Source organism: Heliangelus exortis, unplaced genomic scaffold (genome assembly GCF_036169615.1).
Source record: "Heliangelus exortis unplaced genomic scaffold, bHelExo1.hap1 Scaffold_89, whole genome shotgun sequence".
NCBI lineage: Eukaryota > Metazoa > Chordata > Aves > Apodiformes > Trochilidae > Heliangelus > Heliangelus exortis.
Window position 1 is genome coordinate 39198 of NW_027286005.1, and position 17908 is coordinate 57105.

General features: G+C 51.8%; 1 protein-coding gene across 1 annotated transcript; it reads left to right on the plus strand.

Moving 5' to 3' along the window:
* Window positions 1–578: 578 nt before the first annotated feature.
* On the plus strand, window positions 579–16805 carry RAVER1 (ribonucleoprotein, PTB binding 1; the record flags this gene model as incomplete). Its single annotated transcript, XM_071732825.1, is given in 7 exon segments — window positions 579–793; window positions 3730–3796; window positions 7313–7782; window positions 10904–11095; window positions 16458–16587; window positions 16706–16735; window positions 16738–16805. Coding segments are annotated over 7 exon segments (1167 nt in total), but the record flags the coding sequence as incomplete, so codon positions are not given.
* Between the last annotated feature and the right edge of the window lie 1103 nt (window positions 16806–17908).

Genomic DNA, 17908 nt, shown 5'->3' on the forward strand with positions numbered 1-17908 from the left:
AAGTTTTGGGGTCCCTGTGGGGATTTTGGGGTCCCTGTGGAGATTTTAGGGTCCCTGGGTGTCCGTCTGGGGGGTTTTGGGGTCCCTGTGGGGATTTTGGGGGTCCCTGTGGGGATTTTGGGGTCCCTGGGGTTCCCTGTGAGGATTTCTGGGGTCTCTGGGGGTCCCTGTGGAGGTTTCGGGGTCCCTGGGGGTATTTTTGGGGTCCCTCTGGGGGTCCCCCTGGGGGTCCCCTCGGGGCCGCTCTCAGCTCTGAGGTAACGGCAGGGCCCGCCCTTTTTCCAGCCAATCAGAATCGCCGTTCCATCTGCCTTCCCGCGCCTCAGCCAATCAGCGCCGCCCTCTCATCGTCGGGGGGGGGGAGAGGGGGGGGGGAAAAAAAAAAAAAAAAAAAAAGGCGGGCTCGGACGCCTCAGCCAATGGGGAAGCGTTTTCTTGGCGCCTGGGGAGCCCCCCCCGGAAAATGGCGGCGGCGGCGGCCGCGTCGCTGGGTCCGGCGGGAGCCGCTGAGGCCCCCGGGGCCCAAAGAACCGAACCGGGACCGGGAGCGGGACCGGGGATTGGGGCGGGAGCGGGACCGGCGATGGGGGCGGTTCCGGGAGCGGGAGCGGGGGTTGGGGCGGTCCCGGGATCGGTCCCGGGATCGGTACCGGGAGGGGTTCGGGCACCTGAGGAGGAACTTCCGGTTCTGGAAGCGTCGGAAATTCGGAACCGATTGGAGCGAAGCGTTCGGCAGTTCCGGAACCGGAGGAAAGTTCTGATTCGGGGTTTACCGGCGGATGTCAGCAATCAGGTACCGAACCGAACCGAACCGAACCGAACCGGGGAGGGGGAATGAGGGATTGGGAGTGGGGAAGGAGGGGGATGGGACCGGAACCGGGATCGGTACCGGTGAGGGGAGAGTGGGACCGGAACCGGGAACGGTGAGGGGGAAGTGGAACCAGAACCGGGATCGGTACCGGGATCAGTGAGGAGAGAGTGGGACCGGGATCGGTACCGGTGAGGGGAGAACGAAACCGGAACCGGGAGCGGTGAGGGGGAAGTGGGACCGGAACCGGGACTGGAACCGGGATCGGGATCGGTACCGGTGAGGGGAGAGTGGGACCGAGATCGGGATCGGTACCGGGATCGGTACCGGGATCGGTATTGGGAGAACGGGACCGGAACCGGGATCTGTGAGGGGGAAGTGGGACCGGAACCGGGATCGGTACCGGGATCGGGAGAACGGACCCGGGATCGGTGAGGGGAGAACGGAACCGGAACCGGGAGCAGTGAGGGGGAAGTGGGACCGGAACCGGGACTGGAACCGGGATCGGTACCGGTGAGGGGAGAGTGGGACCGAGATCGGGATCGGTACCGGGATCGGTATTGGGAGAACGGGACCGGAACCGGGATCTGTGAGGGGGAAGTGGGACCGGAACCGGGATCGGTACCGGGATCGGGAGAACGGACCCGGGATCGGTGAGGGGAGAACGGAACCGGAACCGGGAGCGGTGAGGGGGAAGTGGGACCGGAACCGGGACTGGAATCGGGATCGGTACCGGTGAGGGGAGAGTGGGACCGGAACCGGGATCGGTACCGGGATCGGGAGAACGGAACCGGGATCGGTGAGGGGAGAACGGAACCGGGATCGGGGGTGGGGGGGGAGAGTGGGACCGGAACCGGGATCGGTACCGGGATCGGTCGGAACCGAACCGGGACCGGGGGGGTCAAAGCCGAGGGGTGGGGGCAGCAGCCCCGGAGGGAGAATTTGGGCTGAAAACGTCGAAAAAAGGGAAAAATTGGGATAAAGAACCCCGGGGGGGTTGGAATTTGGGATGAACAGGGATGGGGGAGAGGGAATTTGGGATAAAAATCTCCTGGAAAGGGAAAAATTGGGAGAAATTCCCCCTGGAGGGGGAGAATTTGGGATAAAAATCTCCTGGAAAGGGAAAATTTGGGAGAAATTCCCCCTGGAGGGGGAGAATTGGGGATAAAAATCTCCTGGAAAGGGAAAATTTGGGAGAAATTCCCCCTGGAGGGGGAGAATTGGGGATAAAAATCTCCTGGAAAGGGAAAAATTGGGAGAAATTCCCCCTGGAGGGGGAGAATTGGGGATAAAAATCTCCTGGAAAGGGAAAATTTGGGAGAAATTCCCCCTGGAGGGGGAGAATTTGGGATAAAAATCTCCTGGAAAGGGAAAATTTGGGAGAAATTCCCCCTGGAGGGGGAGAATTGGGGATAAAAATCTCCTGGAAAGGGAAAATTTGGGAGAAATTCCCCCTGGAGGGGGAGAATTGGGGATAAAAATCTCCTGGAAAGGGAAAATTTGGGAGAAATTCCCCCTGGAGGAGGAGAATTTGGGATAAAAATCTCCTGGAAAGGGAAAATTTGGGAGAAATTCCCCCTGGAGGGGGAGAATTGGGGATAAAAATCTCCTGGAAAGGGAAAATTTGGGAGAAATTCCCCCTGGAGGGGGAGAATTTGGGATAAAAATCTCCTGGAAGAGGAGAATTTGGGATAAACACCCCCTGGGGGTTGGGAAATTTGGGATAAACACCTCCCCGGGGGAGAAATTTGGGATAAACACCCCTTGGGGGTGTGGAATTAGGGATAAATATCTCCTGGGGGGGTGGAAATTTGGGATAAATCCATCCTGGAAGAGGAGAATTAGGGATAAATATTCCCTAGGGGAGGAAAGTTTGGGATAAACACTGCCTGGAGGGGAAAAATTGGGATAAATATCTCCAAGGGGAGAAAAAATTGGGATAAACTCTGCCTGGAGGGGGGGAAATTTGGGATCAACACTGCCTGGAGGGGAAAAATTGGGATAAATACCTCCAAGGGGAGAAAAAATTGGGATAAACTCTGCCTGGAAGGGGGGAAATTTGGGATCAACACTGCCTGGAGGGGAAAAATTGGGATAAATACCTCCAAGGGGAGAAAAAATTGGGATAAACTCAGCCTGGAAGGGGGGAAATTTGGGATCAACACTGCCTGGAAGGGAAAAAATGGGATAAATACCTCCAAGGGGAGAAAAAATTGGGATAAACTTGGCCTGGAAGGGGGGAAATTTGGGATAAATACTGTCTGGGAGAGAAAAATTGGGATCAACATTGCCTGGAGGGGAAAAATTGGGATAAATATCTCCAAGGGGAGAAAAAATTGGGATAAACTCGGCCTGGAGGGGAGGAAATTTGGGATCAACACTGCCTGGAGGGGAAAAATTGGGATAAATACCTCCAAGGGGAGAAAAAATTGGGATAAACTCTACCTGGAAGGGGGGAAATTTGGGATCAACACTGCCTGGAGGGGGAAAATTGGGATCAACATTGCCTGGAGGGGAAAAATTGGGATAAATACCTCCAAGGGGAGAAAAAATTGGGATAAACTCTGCCTGGAAGGGGGGAAATTTGGGATCAACACTGCCTGGAGGGGAAAAATTGGGATCAACACTACCTGGAGGGGAAAAATTGGGATAAATACCTCCAAGGGGGGAAAAAATTGGGATAAACTCGGCCTGGAAAGGGGGAAATTTGGGATCAACACTGCCTGGAGGGGAAAAATTGGGATAAATACCTCCAAGGGGAGAAAAAATTGGGATAAACTCTGCCTGGAAGGGGGGAAATTTGGGATCAACACTGCCTGGAGGGGGGAGGGATCAGGAATTGGGGCTCAGGATTGGGCCCCCCCCTCTTCCCAAAGTTGGGATCTGTGCTCTGGATCCCAAATCCCATTTTTTTTTTCCAGGAAATCCATGAGCTGCTGAGTGCCTACGAGCTGAAGTATTGCTTTGTGGACAAGTACAAGGGCACAGGTGAGAGCAGGAGCCACTCCAGATCCACTCCAGATCCACTCCAGATCCACTCCTGATCCACTCCTGATCCACTCCTGGGCTGCAGTGTTCCTGGATCCACTCCTGATCCATTCCCAATCCACTCTGGATCCATTCCCAGGCTGCAGTGTTCTTGATCAGATCTCAGTCTGTTCCTGGATCTACTCCTGATCCACTCTGGATCCACTCCAGATCCATCCCTGATCCATCCCTGGGCCCCTCCTGGGCTGCAGTGTTCCTGGATCATTCCCAATCCATTCCTGATCCATTCCCAGGCTTCAGTGCTCCAGATCCCTTCCCAACCCCCTTCCCAACCCCTTCCCAACCCCTTCCCAATCCTCTCCCAGTCCCTTCCCAACTTCCAGTGTTCCTCATCCCTTCTCAACCCCTTCCCAACCCCTTCCCTACCCCTTCCCTATCCCTTCCCAGTCCCTTCCCAACCCCTTCCCAATTCCTTCCCAACTTCCAGTGTTCCTCATCCCTTCCCAACCTCTTCCCAACCTCTTCCCAACCTCTTCCCAACCCCTTCCCAACCCCTTCCCAACCCCTTCCCAACCCCTTCCCAACCCCTTCCCAAACTCTTCCCAACCCCTTCCCAACCCTTCCCAAACTCTTCCCAATCCCTTCCCAATCCCTTCCCAACCCCTTCCCAACCCCTTCCCAATCCCTTCCCAACCCCTTCCCAACCCCTTCCCAACCCCTTCCCAACCCCTTCCCAACCCCTTCCCAATCCCTTCCCAACCCCTTCCCAACCCCTTCCCCAACCCCTTCCCAATCCCTTCCCAATCCCTTCCCAACCCCTTCCCAACCCCTTCTCCACCCCTTCCCAACCCCTTCCCAACCCCTTCCCAACCCCTTCCCAATCCCTTCCCAACCCCTTCCCAACCCCTTCCCAACCCCTTCCCAATCCCTTCCCAACCCCTTCCCAATCCCTTCCCAACCCCTTCCCAACCCCTTCTCCACCCCTTCCCAACCCCTTCCCAATCCCTTCCCAACCCCTTCCCAACCCCTTCCCAACCCCTTCCCAATCTCTTCCCAATCCCTTCCCGATCCATTCCTGATCCCTTCTCCAATCCCTTTCCCAATCCATTCCACATCCATTCCTCATCCATTCCCAATCCCTCCCCAATCCCTCCCAATCCCTTCCCAATCCTCTCCCAGTCCCTTCCCAACTTCCAGTGTTCCTCATCCCTTCCCAATCTCTTCCCAACCTCTTCCCAATCCCTTCCCAATCCACTTCTCATCCCTTCCAATCCATTCCTGATCCCTTTCCCAATCCATTCCACATCCATTCCTCATTCCCTCCCTATCCCTTCCCAATCCCTTCCCAACCCCTTCCCAATCCCTTCCCAATCCTCTCCCAGTCCCTTCCCAACTTCCAGTGTTCCTCATCCCTTCCCAACCCCTTCTCCACCCCTTCCCAACCCCTTCCCAACCCCTTCCCAACCCCTTCCCAACCCCTTCCACCCTTCCCAATCCTCTCCCAGTCCCTTCCCAACTTCCAGTGTTCCTCATCCCTTCCCAACCCCTTCTCCACCCCTTCCCAACCCCTTCCCAACCCCTTCCCAACCCACTTCCCAACCCCTTCCCAATCCCTTCCCAATCCCTTCCCAATCCCTTCCCAACCCCTTCCCAACCCCTTCCCAATCCCTTCCCAACCCCTTCCCAACCCCTTCCCAATCCCTTCCCAATCCCTTCCCAATCCCTTCCCAACCCCTTCCCAACCCCTTCCCAACCCCTTCCCAATCCCTTCCCAACCCCTTCCCAACCCCTTCCCAATCCCTTCCCAATCCCTTCCCAACCCCTTCCCAACCCCTTCCCAACCCCTTCCCAACCCCTTCCCAACCCCTTCCCAACCCCTTCCCAATCTCTTCCCAATCCCTTCCCGATCCATTCCTGATCCCTTCTCCAATCCGTTTCCCAATCCATTCCACATCCATTCCTCATCCATTCCCAATCCCTCCCCAATCCCTCCCAATCCCTTCCCAATCCTCTCCCAGTCCCTTCCCAACTTCCAGTGTTCCTCATCCCTTCCCAATCTCTTCCCAACCTCTTCCCAATCCCTTCCCAATCCACTTCTCATCCCTTCCCAATCTATTCCTGATCCCTTTCCCAATCCATTCCACATCCATTCCTCATCCCTCCCTATCCCTTCCCAATCCCTTCCCAACCCCTTCCCAATCCCTTCCCAATCCTCTCCCAGTCCCTTCCCAACTTCCAGTGTTCCTCATCCCTTCCCAACCCCTTCTCCACCCCTTCCCAATCCCTTCCCAATCCCTTCCCAACCCCTTCCCAATCCCTTCCCAACCCCTTCCCAACCCCTTCCCAATCCCTTCCCAATCCCTTCCCAATCCCTTCCCAACCCCTTCCCAACCCCTTCCCAACCCCTTCCCAACCCCTTCCCAATCCCTTCCCAATCCCTTCCCAACCCCTTCCCAACCCCTTCCCAATCCCTTCCCAACCCCTTCCCAACCCCTTCCCAATCCCTTCCCAATCCCTTCCCAATCCCTTCCCAATCCCTTCCCAACCCCTTCCCAACCCCTTCCCAATCCCTTCCCAATCCCTTCCCAACCCCTTCCCAACCCCTTCCCAACCCCTTCCCAACCCCTTCCCAATCCCTTCCCAATCCTCTCCCAGTCCCTTCCCAACTTCCAGTGTTCCTCATCCCTTCCCAACCCCTTCTCCACCCCTTCCCAACCCCTTCCCAACCCCTTCCCAACCCCTTCCCAACCCCTTCCCAATCCCTTCCCAATCCCTTCCCAACCCCTTCCCAACCCCTTCCCAATCCCTTCCCAACCCCTTCCCAATCCCTTCCCAATCCCTTCCCAATCCCTTCCCAACCCCTTCCCAACCCCTTCCCAACCCCTTCCCAACCCCTTCCCAATCCCTTCCCAACCCCTTCCCAACCCCTTCCCAACCCCTTCCCAATCCCTTCCCAATCCCTTCCCAACCCCTTCCCAACCCCTTCCCAACCCCTTCCCAACCCCTTCCCAATCTCTTCCCAATCCCTTCCCGATCCATTCCTGATCCCTTCTCCAATCCGTTTCCCAATCCATTCCACATCCATTCCTCATCCATTCCCAATCCCTCCCCAATCCCTCCCAATCCCTTCCCAATCCTCTCCCAGTCCCTTCCCAACTTCCAGTGTTCCTCATCCCTTCCCAATCTCTTCCCAACCTCTTCCCAATCCCTTCCCAATCCACTTCTCATCCCTTCCCAATCTATTCCTGATCCCTTTCCCAATCCATTCCACATCCATTCTTCATCCCTCCCTATCCTTTCCCAATCCCTTCCCAATCCCTTCCCAACCCCTTCCCAACCCCTTCCCAATCCCTTCCCAACCTTTTCCCAACCTTTTCCCAACCCCTTCCCAATTCCTTCCCAACCCCTTCCCAACCTCCTCCATTCCCAACCCATCCCGGAGCCGCCAACTTCCCCCTTCCCTTCCCCCTCCATTCCCCATCCCCCTCCTCATTTTTTTGGGATCTTCCCTTCCAGCTTTCATCACATTCCTCAACGGGGAGCAAGCTGAGGCTGCCATCCAGGAATTCCACGGCCGGAAACTTCGGGAAAAATCCCTGAGGGTTCAGCTCCAACCCACGGATTCCTTGCTCTGCGTCGCCAACCTCCCCCAGCTCTTCACCCAGCACCAGTTTGAGGAACTGGTCCGACCTTTTGGCAACCTGGAGAGGTGTTTCCTGGTCTACAATTCCCAAACTGGACATTCCAAAGGCTATGGATTCGTGGAATACATGAAGAAGGATTCAGCAGCCCGGGCCAAGTCGGATTTGTTAGGGAAGCAGCTGGGAACCAGGACACTCTACGTCCACTGGACAGATGTCACCCAGCTGAGCCTGGAGCTCCTGCATTCCAAGTGTTTGTGTGTGGATAAACTCCCACACAACTTTTCCAACCTGGAAGAACTCCGGAAGCTCTTCTCCCAATCCTGCAAACCCACTTTTTGCCAGGTAAAAAAGGGAAAAGGGAAGGAAGCGGGGAAGGGGATGGAATGGGAAGGATCTTGCGGGTGGCCGGGTGCTGCCACCTGCCTGGAGGGAGCTTGGATTCATCCTGATCCCAAATTATTGGGGTTGGAAGGGACCTTGGAGGTCATCCAGATCCCAAAATATTGGGATTGCAAAGGACCTTATCCAGATCCCAAAATATTTGGGTTGGAAAGGAGCTTAGAATTCATCCAGATCCCAAAATATTGGGATTGGAAGGGACCTTATCCAGATCCCTCCACCTGGAAAGGACCTTGGAGGTCATCCAGACCCCACAGATCCCAAAATATTTCAGTTGGAAAGGATCTTGGAGTTCATCCAGATCCCAAAATATTTGGGTTGGAAAGGAGCTTGGAGGTCATCCAGATCCCAGAATATTTGGGTGGGAAGGGACCTTATCCAGATCCCAAAATGTTTGGGTGGGAAAGGAGCTTGGAGTTCATCCAGATCCCAAAATATTGGGTAAGGGACCTTATCCAGATCCCAAAATATTTGTTTGGGAAAGGACCTTATCCAGATCCCAAAATATTGGGATTGGAAGGGACCTTGGAGGTCATCCAGATCCCAGAATATTTGGGTGGGAAGGGACCTTATCCAGATCCCAAAATATTTGGGTTGGGAAGGAGCTTGGAATTCATCCAGATCCCAAATTATTGGGGTTGGAAGGGACCTTGGAGGTCATCAAGATCCCAGAATATTTGTTTGGGAAAGAACCTTATCCAGATCCCAAAATATTTGGGTGGGGAAGGAGCTTGGAGTTCATCCAGATCCCAAAATATTGGGGTGGGGAAAGAGCTTGGAATTCATCCAGATCCCAAAATATTTGGGTGGGGAAAGAGCTTGGAATTCATCCAGATCCCAAAATATTGGGGTGGGAAGGGACCTTATCCAGATCCCAAAATATTTGGGTGGGGAAGGACTTTATCCAGATCCCAAAATATTTGTTTGGGAAAGGACCTTATCCAGATCCCAAAATATTTGGGTTGGAAAGGAGCTTGGAGTTCATCCAGATCCCAAATTATTGGGGTTGGAAGGGACCTTGGAGGTCATCAAGATCCCAGAATATTTGTTTGGGAAAGGACCTTATCCAGATCCCAAAATATTTGGGTGGGGAAGGAGCTTGGAGTCCATCCAGATCCCAAAATATTTGGGTGGGGAAAGAGCTTGGAATTCATCCAGATCCCAAAATATTTGTTTGGGAAAGGACCTTATCCAGATCCCAAAATCTTTGGGTGGGAAGGGACCTTATCCAGATCCCAAAATATTTGGGTGGGAAAGGAGCTTGGAGTTCATCCAGATCCCAAAATATTGGGATTGGAAGGGACCTTATCCAGATCCCAAAATATTTGGGTTGGAAAGGAGCTTGGAGTTCATCCAGATCCCAAAATATTGGGATTGGAAGGGACCTTGGAGGTCATCCAGATCCCAAAATATTTGGGTGGGGAAGGACCTTATCCAGATCCCAAAATATTGGGGTTGGAAAGGAGCTTATCCAGATCCCTCCACCTGGAAAGGACCTTGGAGTTCATCCAGACCCCAAAATATTTAGGTTGGAAAGGAGCTTGGAATTCATCCAGATCCCAAAATATTGGGATTGGAAAGGACCTTATCCAGATCCCAAAATATTTGGGTGGGAAGGGACCTTATCCAGATCCTGAAATATTTGGGTGGGGAAGGAGCTTGGAATTCATCCAGATCCCAAAATATTTGGGTGGGAAAAGACCTTATCCAGATCCCTCCACCAGATCCCAAAATATTTGGGTTGGGAAGGAGCTTGGAATTCATCCAGGTCTCGAAATATTGGGATTGGAAGGGACCTTATCCAGATCCCAAAATGTTTGGGTGGGAAAGGACCTTATCCAGATCCAGATTGAGGTTGGAAAGGAGCTTTGAGGTCATCCAGATCCCAAAATATTTGTGGAATCTCCATCTCTGGAGGCTTCCAACCCCCCCTGGATGGGTTCCTGGTTGGACTCCATCATCTCCAGAGGTTCCTTTCCAACTCTGCTGGTTCTAAATCCCATTTTTTTGGGTTTTTTTGGATTAGAAAGAACATTTTTATGGGAACAGTTTGAGAGGTTCTGGAATCTCCTTCTCTGGTGGCTTCCAAACCCCTCTGGATGGGTTCCTGGATGGGTTCTGGAAGTTCCAGCTCAACTGGATGGGTTCTTGGTTGGACTCCATCATCTCCAGAGGTTCCTTTCCAACTCTGCTGGGTCTAAATCCCATTTTTTGGGTTTTTTGGTTTTTTTGGGGATTAGAAAGAACATTTTTATGAGAACAGTTTGAGAGGTTCTGGAGTTTCCATCTCTGGAGGCTTCCAAACCCCCCTGGATGGGTTCCTGGTTGGACTCCATCATCTCCAGAGGTTCTTCCAACTTTGATGATGGATTCCTTGGGAGCTGATGGAGCTCCTGAAGTTCAAGCAGGACACCTGGTGGCTTCCAAACCCCCCTGGATGGGTTCTGGGTGGTTTGGGGACAGAGTTGGGGACATCCATGGGGAAAGGTTGGAAGGAGAAGGTTGGAAATTCCACCTCAACCTGAGGAGAAACTTCTGGAAACTTCTGGGCCATGAGAGGTTCTGGAATCTCCTTCTCTGGAGGCTTCCAACCCCCCTGGATGGGTTCCTGGTTGGACTCCATCATCTCCAGAGATTCCTTTCCAACTCTGCTGGATCTAAATCTTGGTTTTGGGGTTTTTTTGGGTTTTTTGGGGGGATTAGAAAGAACATTTTATGAGAACAGTTTGAGAGGTTCTGGAATCTCCTTCTCTGGGGGCTTCCAAACCCCCCTGGATGGGTTCCTGGTTGGACTCCATCCTCTCCAGAGGTTCCTTTCCAACTCTGCTGCTTCTAAATCTTGGCTTTGGGTTTTTTGGGCTTAGAAAGAACATTTTTATGGGAACATTTTCCAAGAATCTTTTCAGAGCTGCTGGAATCTCCCTCTCTGCTGCTTCCAACCCCCCCTGGCCAGGCTCCTGGTGTCCCGCTTGGACTCCATCCTCCCCAAACTTCCTTCCCATGCCAAACCTTTCATTTTTTTTCCCATTTTTTCTCTTCCCTGCTTCCGGAACCTTCTTCCCAGCTGGCTCAGGGGCAGGATGGGCAGCTGAAGGGTTTTGCAGTGCTGGAGTTCGGGTCAGCAGCTGAGGCAGAACTGGTCCAACAGAACACGGACGGCGCCGCCCTGGCCGGGAACCACATCCGAGTTTCCTTCTGTGCCCCAGGACCCCCCGGGCCCAGCATCCTGGCAGCTCTCATTGCTGCCCAGGCCACGGTCAGGACTTCCCCTTCCTCTTCCTTTTCCCCTTCTTCTTCCTCTTCCTTTTCCCCTTTCCCTTCCTTTTCCTCTTCTTCTTCCTCTCCCACCTCCCCTTCTGCTCCCCCTTCCCCCTTTTCCCCCTCCCTTCTCTTCCTTCTCTTTTTGTCTGCCTTGTTCCTTTTCTTTCCCTAACTCTTCCTCTTCTTCTTCCTCTTCTTCCTCTTCCTTTTCCCCTTCTTCTTCCTCTTCCTTTTCCCCTTTCCCTTCCTTTTCCTCTTCTTCTTCCTCTTCTGCTCCCCCTTCCCTCTTTTCCCCCTCCCTTCTCTTCCCTTCTCTTCCTTCTCTTTTTGTCTGCTTTGTTCCTTTTCTTTCCCTAACTCTTCCTCTTCTTCTTCCTCTTCTTCTTCCTCTTCTTCTTCTTCCTTTTCCTCTTCTTCCTCTTCCTCTTCCTCTTCTTCTTCCTCTTCCCTTTCCTCTTCTTCTTCCTCTCCCGCCTCCCCTTCTGCTCCCCCTTCCCCCTTTTCCCCCTCCCTTCTTCTCCCTTCTCTTCCTTCTCTTTTTGTCTGCCTTGTTCCTTTTCTTTCCCTAACTCTTCCTCTTCTTCTTCCTCTTCTTCTTCTTCCCTTTCCTCTTCCTCTTCTTCTTCCTCTTCCTTTTCCCCTTTCCCTTCCTTTTCCTCTTCTTCTTCCTCTCCCGCCTCCCCTTCTGCTCCCCCTTCCCCCTTTTCCCCCTCCCTTCTCTTCCTTCTCTTTTTGTCTGCCTTATTCCTTTTCTTTCCCTAACTCTTTCTCTTCTTCTTCCTCTTCTTCTTCCTCTTCCTTTTCCCCTTTCCCTCCCTTTTCCTCTTCTTCCTCTCCCGCCTCCCCTTCTGCTCCCCCTTCCCCCTTTTCCCCCTCCCTTCTCCTCCCTTCTCTTCCTTCTCTTTTTGTCTGCCTTGTTCCTTTTCTTTCCCTAACTCTTCCTCTTCTTCTTCCTCTTCTTCCTTTTCCTCTTCCTCTTCTTCTTCCTCTTCCCTTTCCCCTTCATCTTCCTCTTCTACCTCCCCTTCCACTCCCCCTTCCCCATTTTCCTCCTCCCTTCTCTTCCTCCTCTTATCATCCACCTTGTTCCTCTTCTCCCTCTTCTCCCTCTTCTCCCTCTTCTCCCTCTTCTCCCTCTTCCCCTTCCTCCCCTTCCTCCCCTTCCTCCTCTTCCCTTCTTCCTTTTCCTCTTTTTCCTGTTCCCCTTCCTCTTCCCCTCCCCCCTCTTCCTCCTCTTCCTCTTCTTCCTTTTCCTCTTCTTCCTCTTCCCCTTCCTCTTCCCCTCCCCCCTCTGCTTCCCCTTCTTCTTCCCCTTACTTTTCCTTTCCCCCCCTCCTCTTCCTCCTCTTATCATCCACCTCTTCCTCTTCTTCCCCTTCCCTGTCCCCTTCCTCTTCTTCTTCCTCTCCCGCCTCCCCTTCTGCTCCCCCTCCCCCCTTTTCTCCCTCCCTTCTCCTCCCTTCTCTTCCTTCTCTTTTTGTCTGCCTTGTTCATTTTCTTTCCCTAACTCTTCCTCTTCTTCCTCTTCTTCTTCCTCTTCTTCTTCCTCTTCTTCTTCCTCTTCTTCTTCCTCTTCTTCTTCCTCTTCTTCCTCTTCTTCCTCTTCTTCCTCTTCTTCCTCTTCTTCCTCTTCTTCCTCTTCTTCCTCTTCTTCCTCTTCTTCCTCTTCTTCCTCTTCTTCCTCTTCTTCTTCTTCCCCTTCCCCTTTTTCCCTTCCCCTTTTCCCCTTCCCCCTTCCTCCTTCCCCTTTTTTTTCCCTTTCTGCTTTTTTTTCCTTCCCCCTTTTTTTCCTTCCCCCTTTTTTTCCTTTCCCCTTTTTTTTTCCTTTTCCCTTTTTTCCTTTCCCCTTTTTTTCTTTGTTTCTTTTCTTTCCCTTTTTCTTTCCCTTTTTCTTTCCCTTTTTTCTTCCATTTTTTTCTTCCCCCTTTTTTCCCCCCCTTTCTCCCCCCTTTTTTTCTTCCCCCTTTTTTTTTCTTCCCCCTTTTTTTCTTTCCTGTTTTCTTTCCCTTTTTTCCCCCTTTCCCTTTTTTTCCCTTCCCCTTTTTTCCCTTTCCCCTTTTTTTTCCCTTCCCCTTCCTCTCCCTCTTCCCTCCCCACCCCCTCCTCCCACCTCCCCCTTCCCCTCCTCCCTTTTCCTCCTTCCCCCCAGGAAGCTCCCAACTCCTTTTTCCCTCTTTTTTCTTTCTCTTTCTTTTCTTTCCCTTTTTCTTTCCCTTTTTCTTTCTTCCATTTTTTTCTTCTCCCTTTTTTCCCCCCCTTTATTCCCCCCCTTTTTTCCCCCCTTTTTTTCTTCCCCCTTTTTTTTTTCTTCCCCCTTTTTTTCTTTCCTGTTTTCTTTCCCTTTTTTCCCTTCCCCCTTTTTTCCCTTCCCCCTCTTTTCCCCTTCCCCCTCTTTTCCCCTTCCCCCTTTTTTCCCCTTCCCCCTTTTTTCCCTTTCCCCCTTTTTCCCCTTCTCCCTTTTTTTCCCTTTCCCTGTTTTTTCCCTTCCCCTTCCTCTCCCTCTTCCCTCCCCACCCCCTCCTCCCACCTCTCCCTTCCCCTCCTCCCTTTTCCTCCTTCCCCCCAGGAAGTGGGAAGCTCCCAACTCCTTTTTCCCTCTTTTTTCTTTCTCTTTCTTTTCTTTCCCTTTTTCTTTCTTCCATTTTTTTCTTCCCCCCTTTTCTTCCCCCTTTTTTTTCTTCTTCCCCCTTTTTTTCTTTCCTGTTTTCTTTCCCTTTTTTCCCCTTTTCCCTTTTTTCCCCTTTCCCCTATTTTCCCCTTTCCCCATTTTTTCCCTTCCCTTTTTTTCCCCCGTTCCCCTTTTTCCCCTTTGCCCTTTTTTTCCTTTCCCCTTTTTTCCCTTTGCCCTTTTTTCCCCTTCCCCCTTTTTTCCCCTTTCCCCTTTTTTTCCCTTCCCCTTCCTCTCCCTCTTCCCTCCCCACCCCCTCCTCTCACCTCCCCTTCCCCTCCTCCCTTTTCCTCCTTCCCCCCAGGAAGTGGGAAGCTCCCAACCCCTTTTTCCCTCTTTTTTCTTTCTCTTTCTTTTCTTTCCCTTTTTCTTTCCCTTTTTCTTTCTTCCATTTTTTTCTTCCCCCCCTTTTTTCCCCCTTTTTTTTCTTCTTCCCCCTTTTTTTCTTTCCTGTTTTCTTTCCCTTTTTTCCCTTCCCCCTTTTTTCTTTCCCCTTTTTTCCCTTTCCCCTGTTTTTTCCCTTCCCCTTCCTCTCCCTCTTCCCTCCCCACCCCCTCCTCTCACCTCCCCCTTCCCCTCCTCCCTTTTCCTCCTTCCCCCCAGGAAATGGGAAGCTCCCAACTCCTTTTTCCCTCTTTTTTCTTTCTCTTTCTTTTCTTTCCCTTTTTCTTTCCCTTTTTCTTTCTTCCATTTTTTTCTTCCTCCTTTTTCCCCCCCCCTTTTTTTCTTCCCCCTTTTTTCTTCCCCCTTTTTTCTTCCCCCTTTTTTTTTCTTCCCCCTTTTTTTCTTTCCTGTTTCTTCCCTTTTTTCCTTCCCCTTTTTCTTTCCCCTTTTTTCCTTCCCCTTTTTTCCCTTTCCCCCTTTTTTCCCTTCCCCCTTTTTTCCCTTCCCCCTTTTTTTCCCTTCCCCCTTTTTTCCCTTCCCCTTTTTTCCCCTTCCCCTTTTTTTCCCCTTCCCCTTTTTCCTTCCCCTTTTTTCCCCTTTGCCCTTTTTTCCCCTTCCCCCTTTTTCCCCTTCTCCCTTTTTTCCCTTTCCCCTTTTTTTCCCCTTTCCCCTTCCTCTCCCTCTTCCCTCCCCACCCCCTCCTCCCACCTCCCCCTTCCCCTCCTCCCTTTTCCTCCTTCCCCCAAGGAAATGGGAAGCTCCCAACTCCTTTTTCCCTCTTTTTTCTTTCTCTTTCTTTTCTTTCCCTTTTTCTTTCCCTTTTTCTTTCTTCCATTTTTTCTTCCCCCTTTTCCCCCCCCCCCTTTTCCCCCCCTTTTCTTCCCCCTTTTTTTTCTTCCCCCTTTTTTTCTTTCCTGTTTTCTTTCCCTTTTTTTCCCTTTCCCCTTTTTTTCCCTTTCCCCTTTTTTTCCCTTTCCCCTTTTTCCCTTCCCCCTTTTTTCCCTTTCCCCTTTTTTTCCCTTCCCCTTCCTCTCCCTCTTCCCTCCCCACCCCCTCCTCTCACCTCCCCCTTCCCCTCCTCCCTTTTCCTCCTTCCCCCCAGGAAGCTCCCAACTCCTTTTTCCCTCTTTTTTCTTTCTCTTTCTTTTCTTTCCCTTTTTCTTTCCCTTTTTCTTTCTTCCATTGTTTTCTTCTCCCTTTTTTCCCCCCCTTTATTCCCCCCCTTTTTTCCCCCTTTTTTCTTCCCCCTTTTTTTTTTCTTCCCCCTTTTTTTTCTTTCCTGTTTTCTTTCCCTTTTTTCCCCTTTCCCCTTTTTTCCCCTTTCCCCTTTTTTTCCCTTTCCCTTTTTTTTTCCTTTCCCCTTTTTTTCCTTTTTTTTCTTTCTTTTCTTTCCCTTTTTCTTTCCCTTTTTTTCTTCCATTTTTTTCTTCCCCCCTTTTTTCCCTCCTTTTTGTCCCCCCTTCTTTTCCCCCCCTTTTCCCCCCCTTTTTCCGCCCTTTTTCCTCCCTCTTTTTTCCTCCCTTTTCTTCCCCCCTTTTTTTTTCTTCCCCCTTTTTTTTCTTCTTCCCCCTTTTTTTCTTTCCTGTTTTCTTTCCTTTTTTTCCCTTTCCCCTTTTTTTCCCCTTTCCCCTTCCTCTCCCTCTTCCCTCCCCACCCCCTCCTCCCACCTCCCCCTTCCCCTCCTCCCTTTTCCTCCTTCCCCCCAGGAAGTGGGAAGCTCCCAACCCCTTTTTCCCTCTTTTTTCTTTCTCTTTTTTCTTTCCCTTTTTCTTTCTTCCATTTTTTTCTTCCCCCTTTTTTCCCCCCCTTTTTTCCCCCCTTTTTTTCTTCCCCCTTTTTTTTTTCTTCCCCCTTTTTTTTCTTTCCTGTTTTCTTTCCCTTTTTTTCCCTTTCCCCTTTTTTCCCTTCCCCCTTTTTTCCCTTCCCCCTTTTTTCCCTTTCCCCTTTTTTCCCTTTCCCCCTTTTTTCCCTTTCCCCTTTTTTTCCCTTTCCCCTTTATTCCTTTCCCCTTTTTTCTTTCTTTTTCTTTTCTTTCCCTTTTTCTTTCCCTTTTTCTTTCTTCCATTTTTTTCTTCCCCCCCTTTTTTCCCCCTTTTTTTTCTTCTTCCCCCTTTTTTTCTTTCCTGTTTTCTTTCCCTTTTTTCCCCTTTCTCCTTTTTTCCCCTTTCCCCTTTTTTTCCCTTCCCCTTCCTCTCCCTCTTCCCTCCCCACCCCCTCCTCCCACCTCCCCCTTCCCCTCCTCCCTTTTCCTCCTTCCCCCAAGGAAATGGGAAGCTCCCAACCCCTTTTTCCCTCTTTTTTCCAGGCTCTGAACCGTGGGAAGGGGCTTCTTCCTGAGCCCAACATCCTCCAAATCCTCAGCAGCCTTGGGAACCCCACATCCCTCCAACTGCTCCTCAACCCCCTCCTCCACGGAGCCCTGGGGGGCAAACAGGGTGAGGAAGACCCTTCCAGACCTTCCTCTTCCTCCCCCACCCCAGGGAGGGTTTTTTCCTCTTTTCCTGGATTTTTTTTTTCCCTTTTTTTTTTTTTTTTTTCTCCCCCCTCCATCAGGAATTTTGGGAGCTGCTCCCTCCCTGCCCCTGTGCCCAACCCGGCCCTTTCCACCGCCCTCCTCCAGCTGGCACTGCAGAACCAGAGCCAAAACCAGCAGGTAAGGGGGGGTTGGGAGAAATCTGGGGGGGTTGGGAGACATTTGGGGGGGGGAAAAAAAATTTGGGAGGGGTGGGAGGTGTTTTGGGGGGGTTGGGAGGTGTTTGGGGGGGTTTAGAAAATGATTTGGGGGGGTTGGAAGAAATTTGGGGAGGTTGGGAAGTGTTTTGGGGGGGTTGGGAGGTGTTTTGGGGGGGGAAAAAATTTGGGAGGGGTGGGAGGTGTTTTGGGGGGGTTGGAAGAGATTTGGGGGGTTGGGAGATGTTTTGGGGGGTTGGGAGGTGTTTGGGGGGGTTGGAAGAGATTTGGGGGGGTTGGGAGGTGTTTTGGGGGGGTTGGAAGAGATTTTGGGGGGTTGGGAAGTGTTTTGGGGGGGTTGGAAGAAATTTGGGGGGGTTGGGAGGTGTTTTGGGGGGGCTGGAAGAAATTTTGGGGTGATCTGGGAGGTGTTTTGGGGGGCTGAGAAGAAATTTGGGGGGTTGGGAGGTGTTTTGGGGGGTTTAGAAAGTGATTTGGGGGGGTTGGAAGAGATTTGGGGGGGGTAAAAAAAATTTGGGAGGGGTGGGAGGTGTTTTGGGGGGGTTGGAAGAGATTTTGGGGGGTTGGGAGGTGTTTGGGGGGGTTTAGAAAGTGATTTGGGGGGGTTGGAAGAGATTTTGGGGGGTTGGGAGGTGTTTTGGGGGGGTTGGAAGAAATTTGGGGGGGTTGGGAGGTGTTTTGGGGGGGTTGGAAGAGATTTTGGGGGGTTGGGAAGTGTTTTGGGGGGGTTGGAAGAAATTTGGGGGGGTTGGGAGGTGGTTTGGGGGACGAGAAGAAATTGAGGGGGGTAAAAAAAAATTTGGGGAGGGGTGGGAGGTGTTTTGGGGGGTTTAGAAAGTGACTTGGGGGGGTTGGAAGAAACTTGGGGGGGTTTGGAAGGTGTTTGGGGGGGGTTGGAAGAGATTGAGGGGGGTAAAAAAATTTGGGAGGGGTGGGAGATGTTTTGGGGGGGTTGGAGGAAATTTGGGGGGGTTGGGAGGTGTTTGGGGGGTTTAGAAAGTGATTTGGGGGGGTTGGAAGAGATTTGGGGGGGGAAAAAAAATTTGGGAGGGGTGGGAGGTGTTA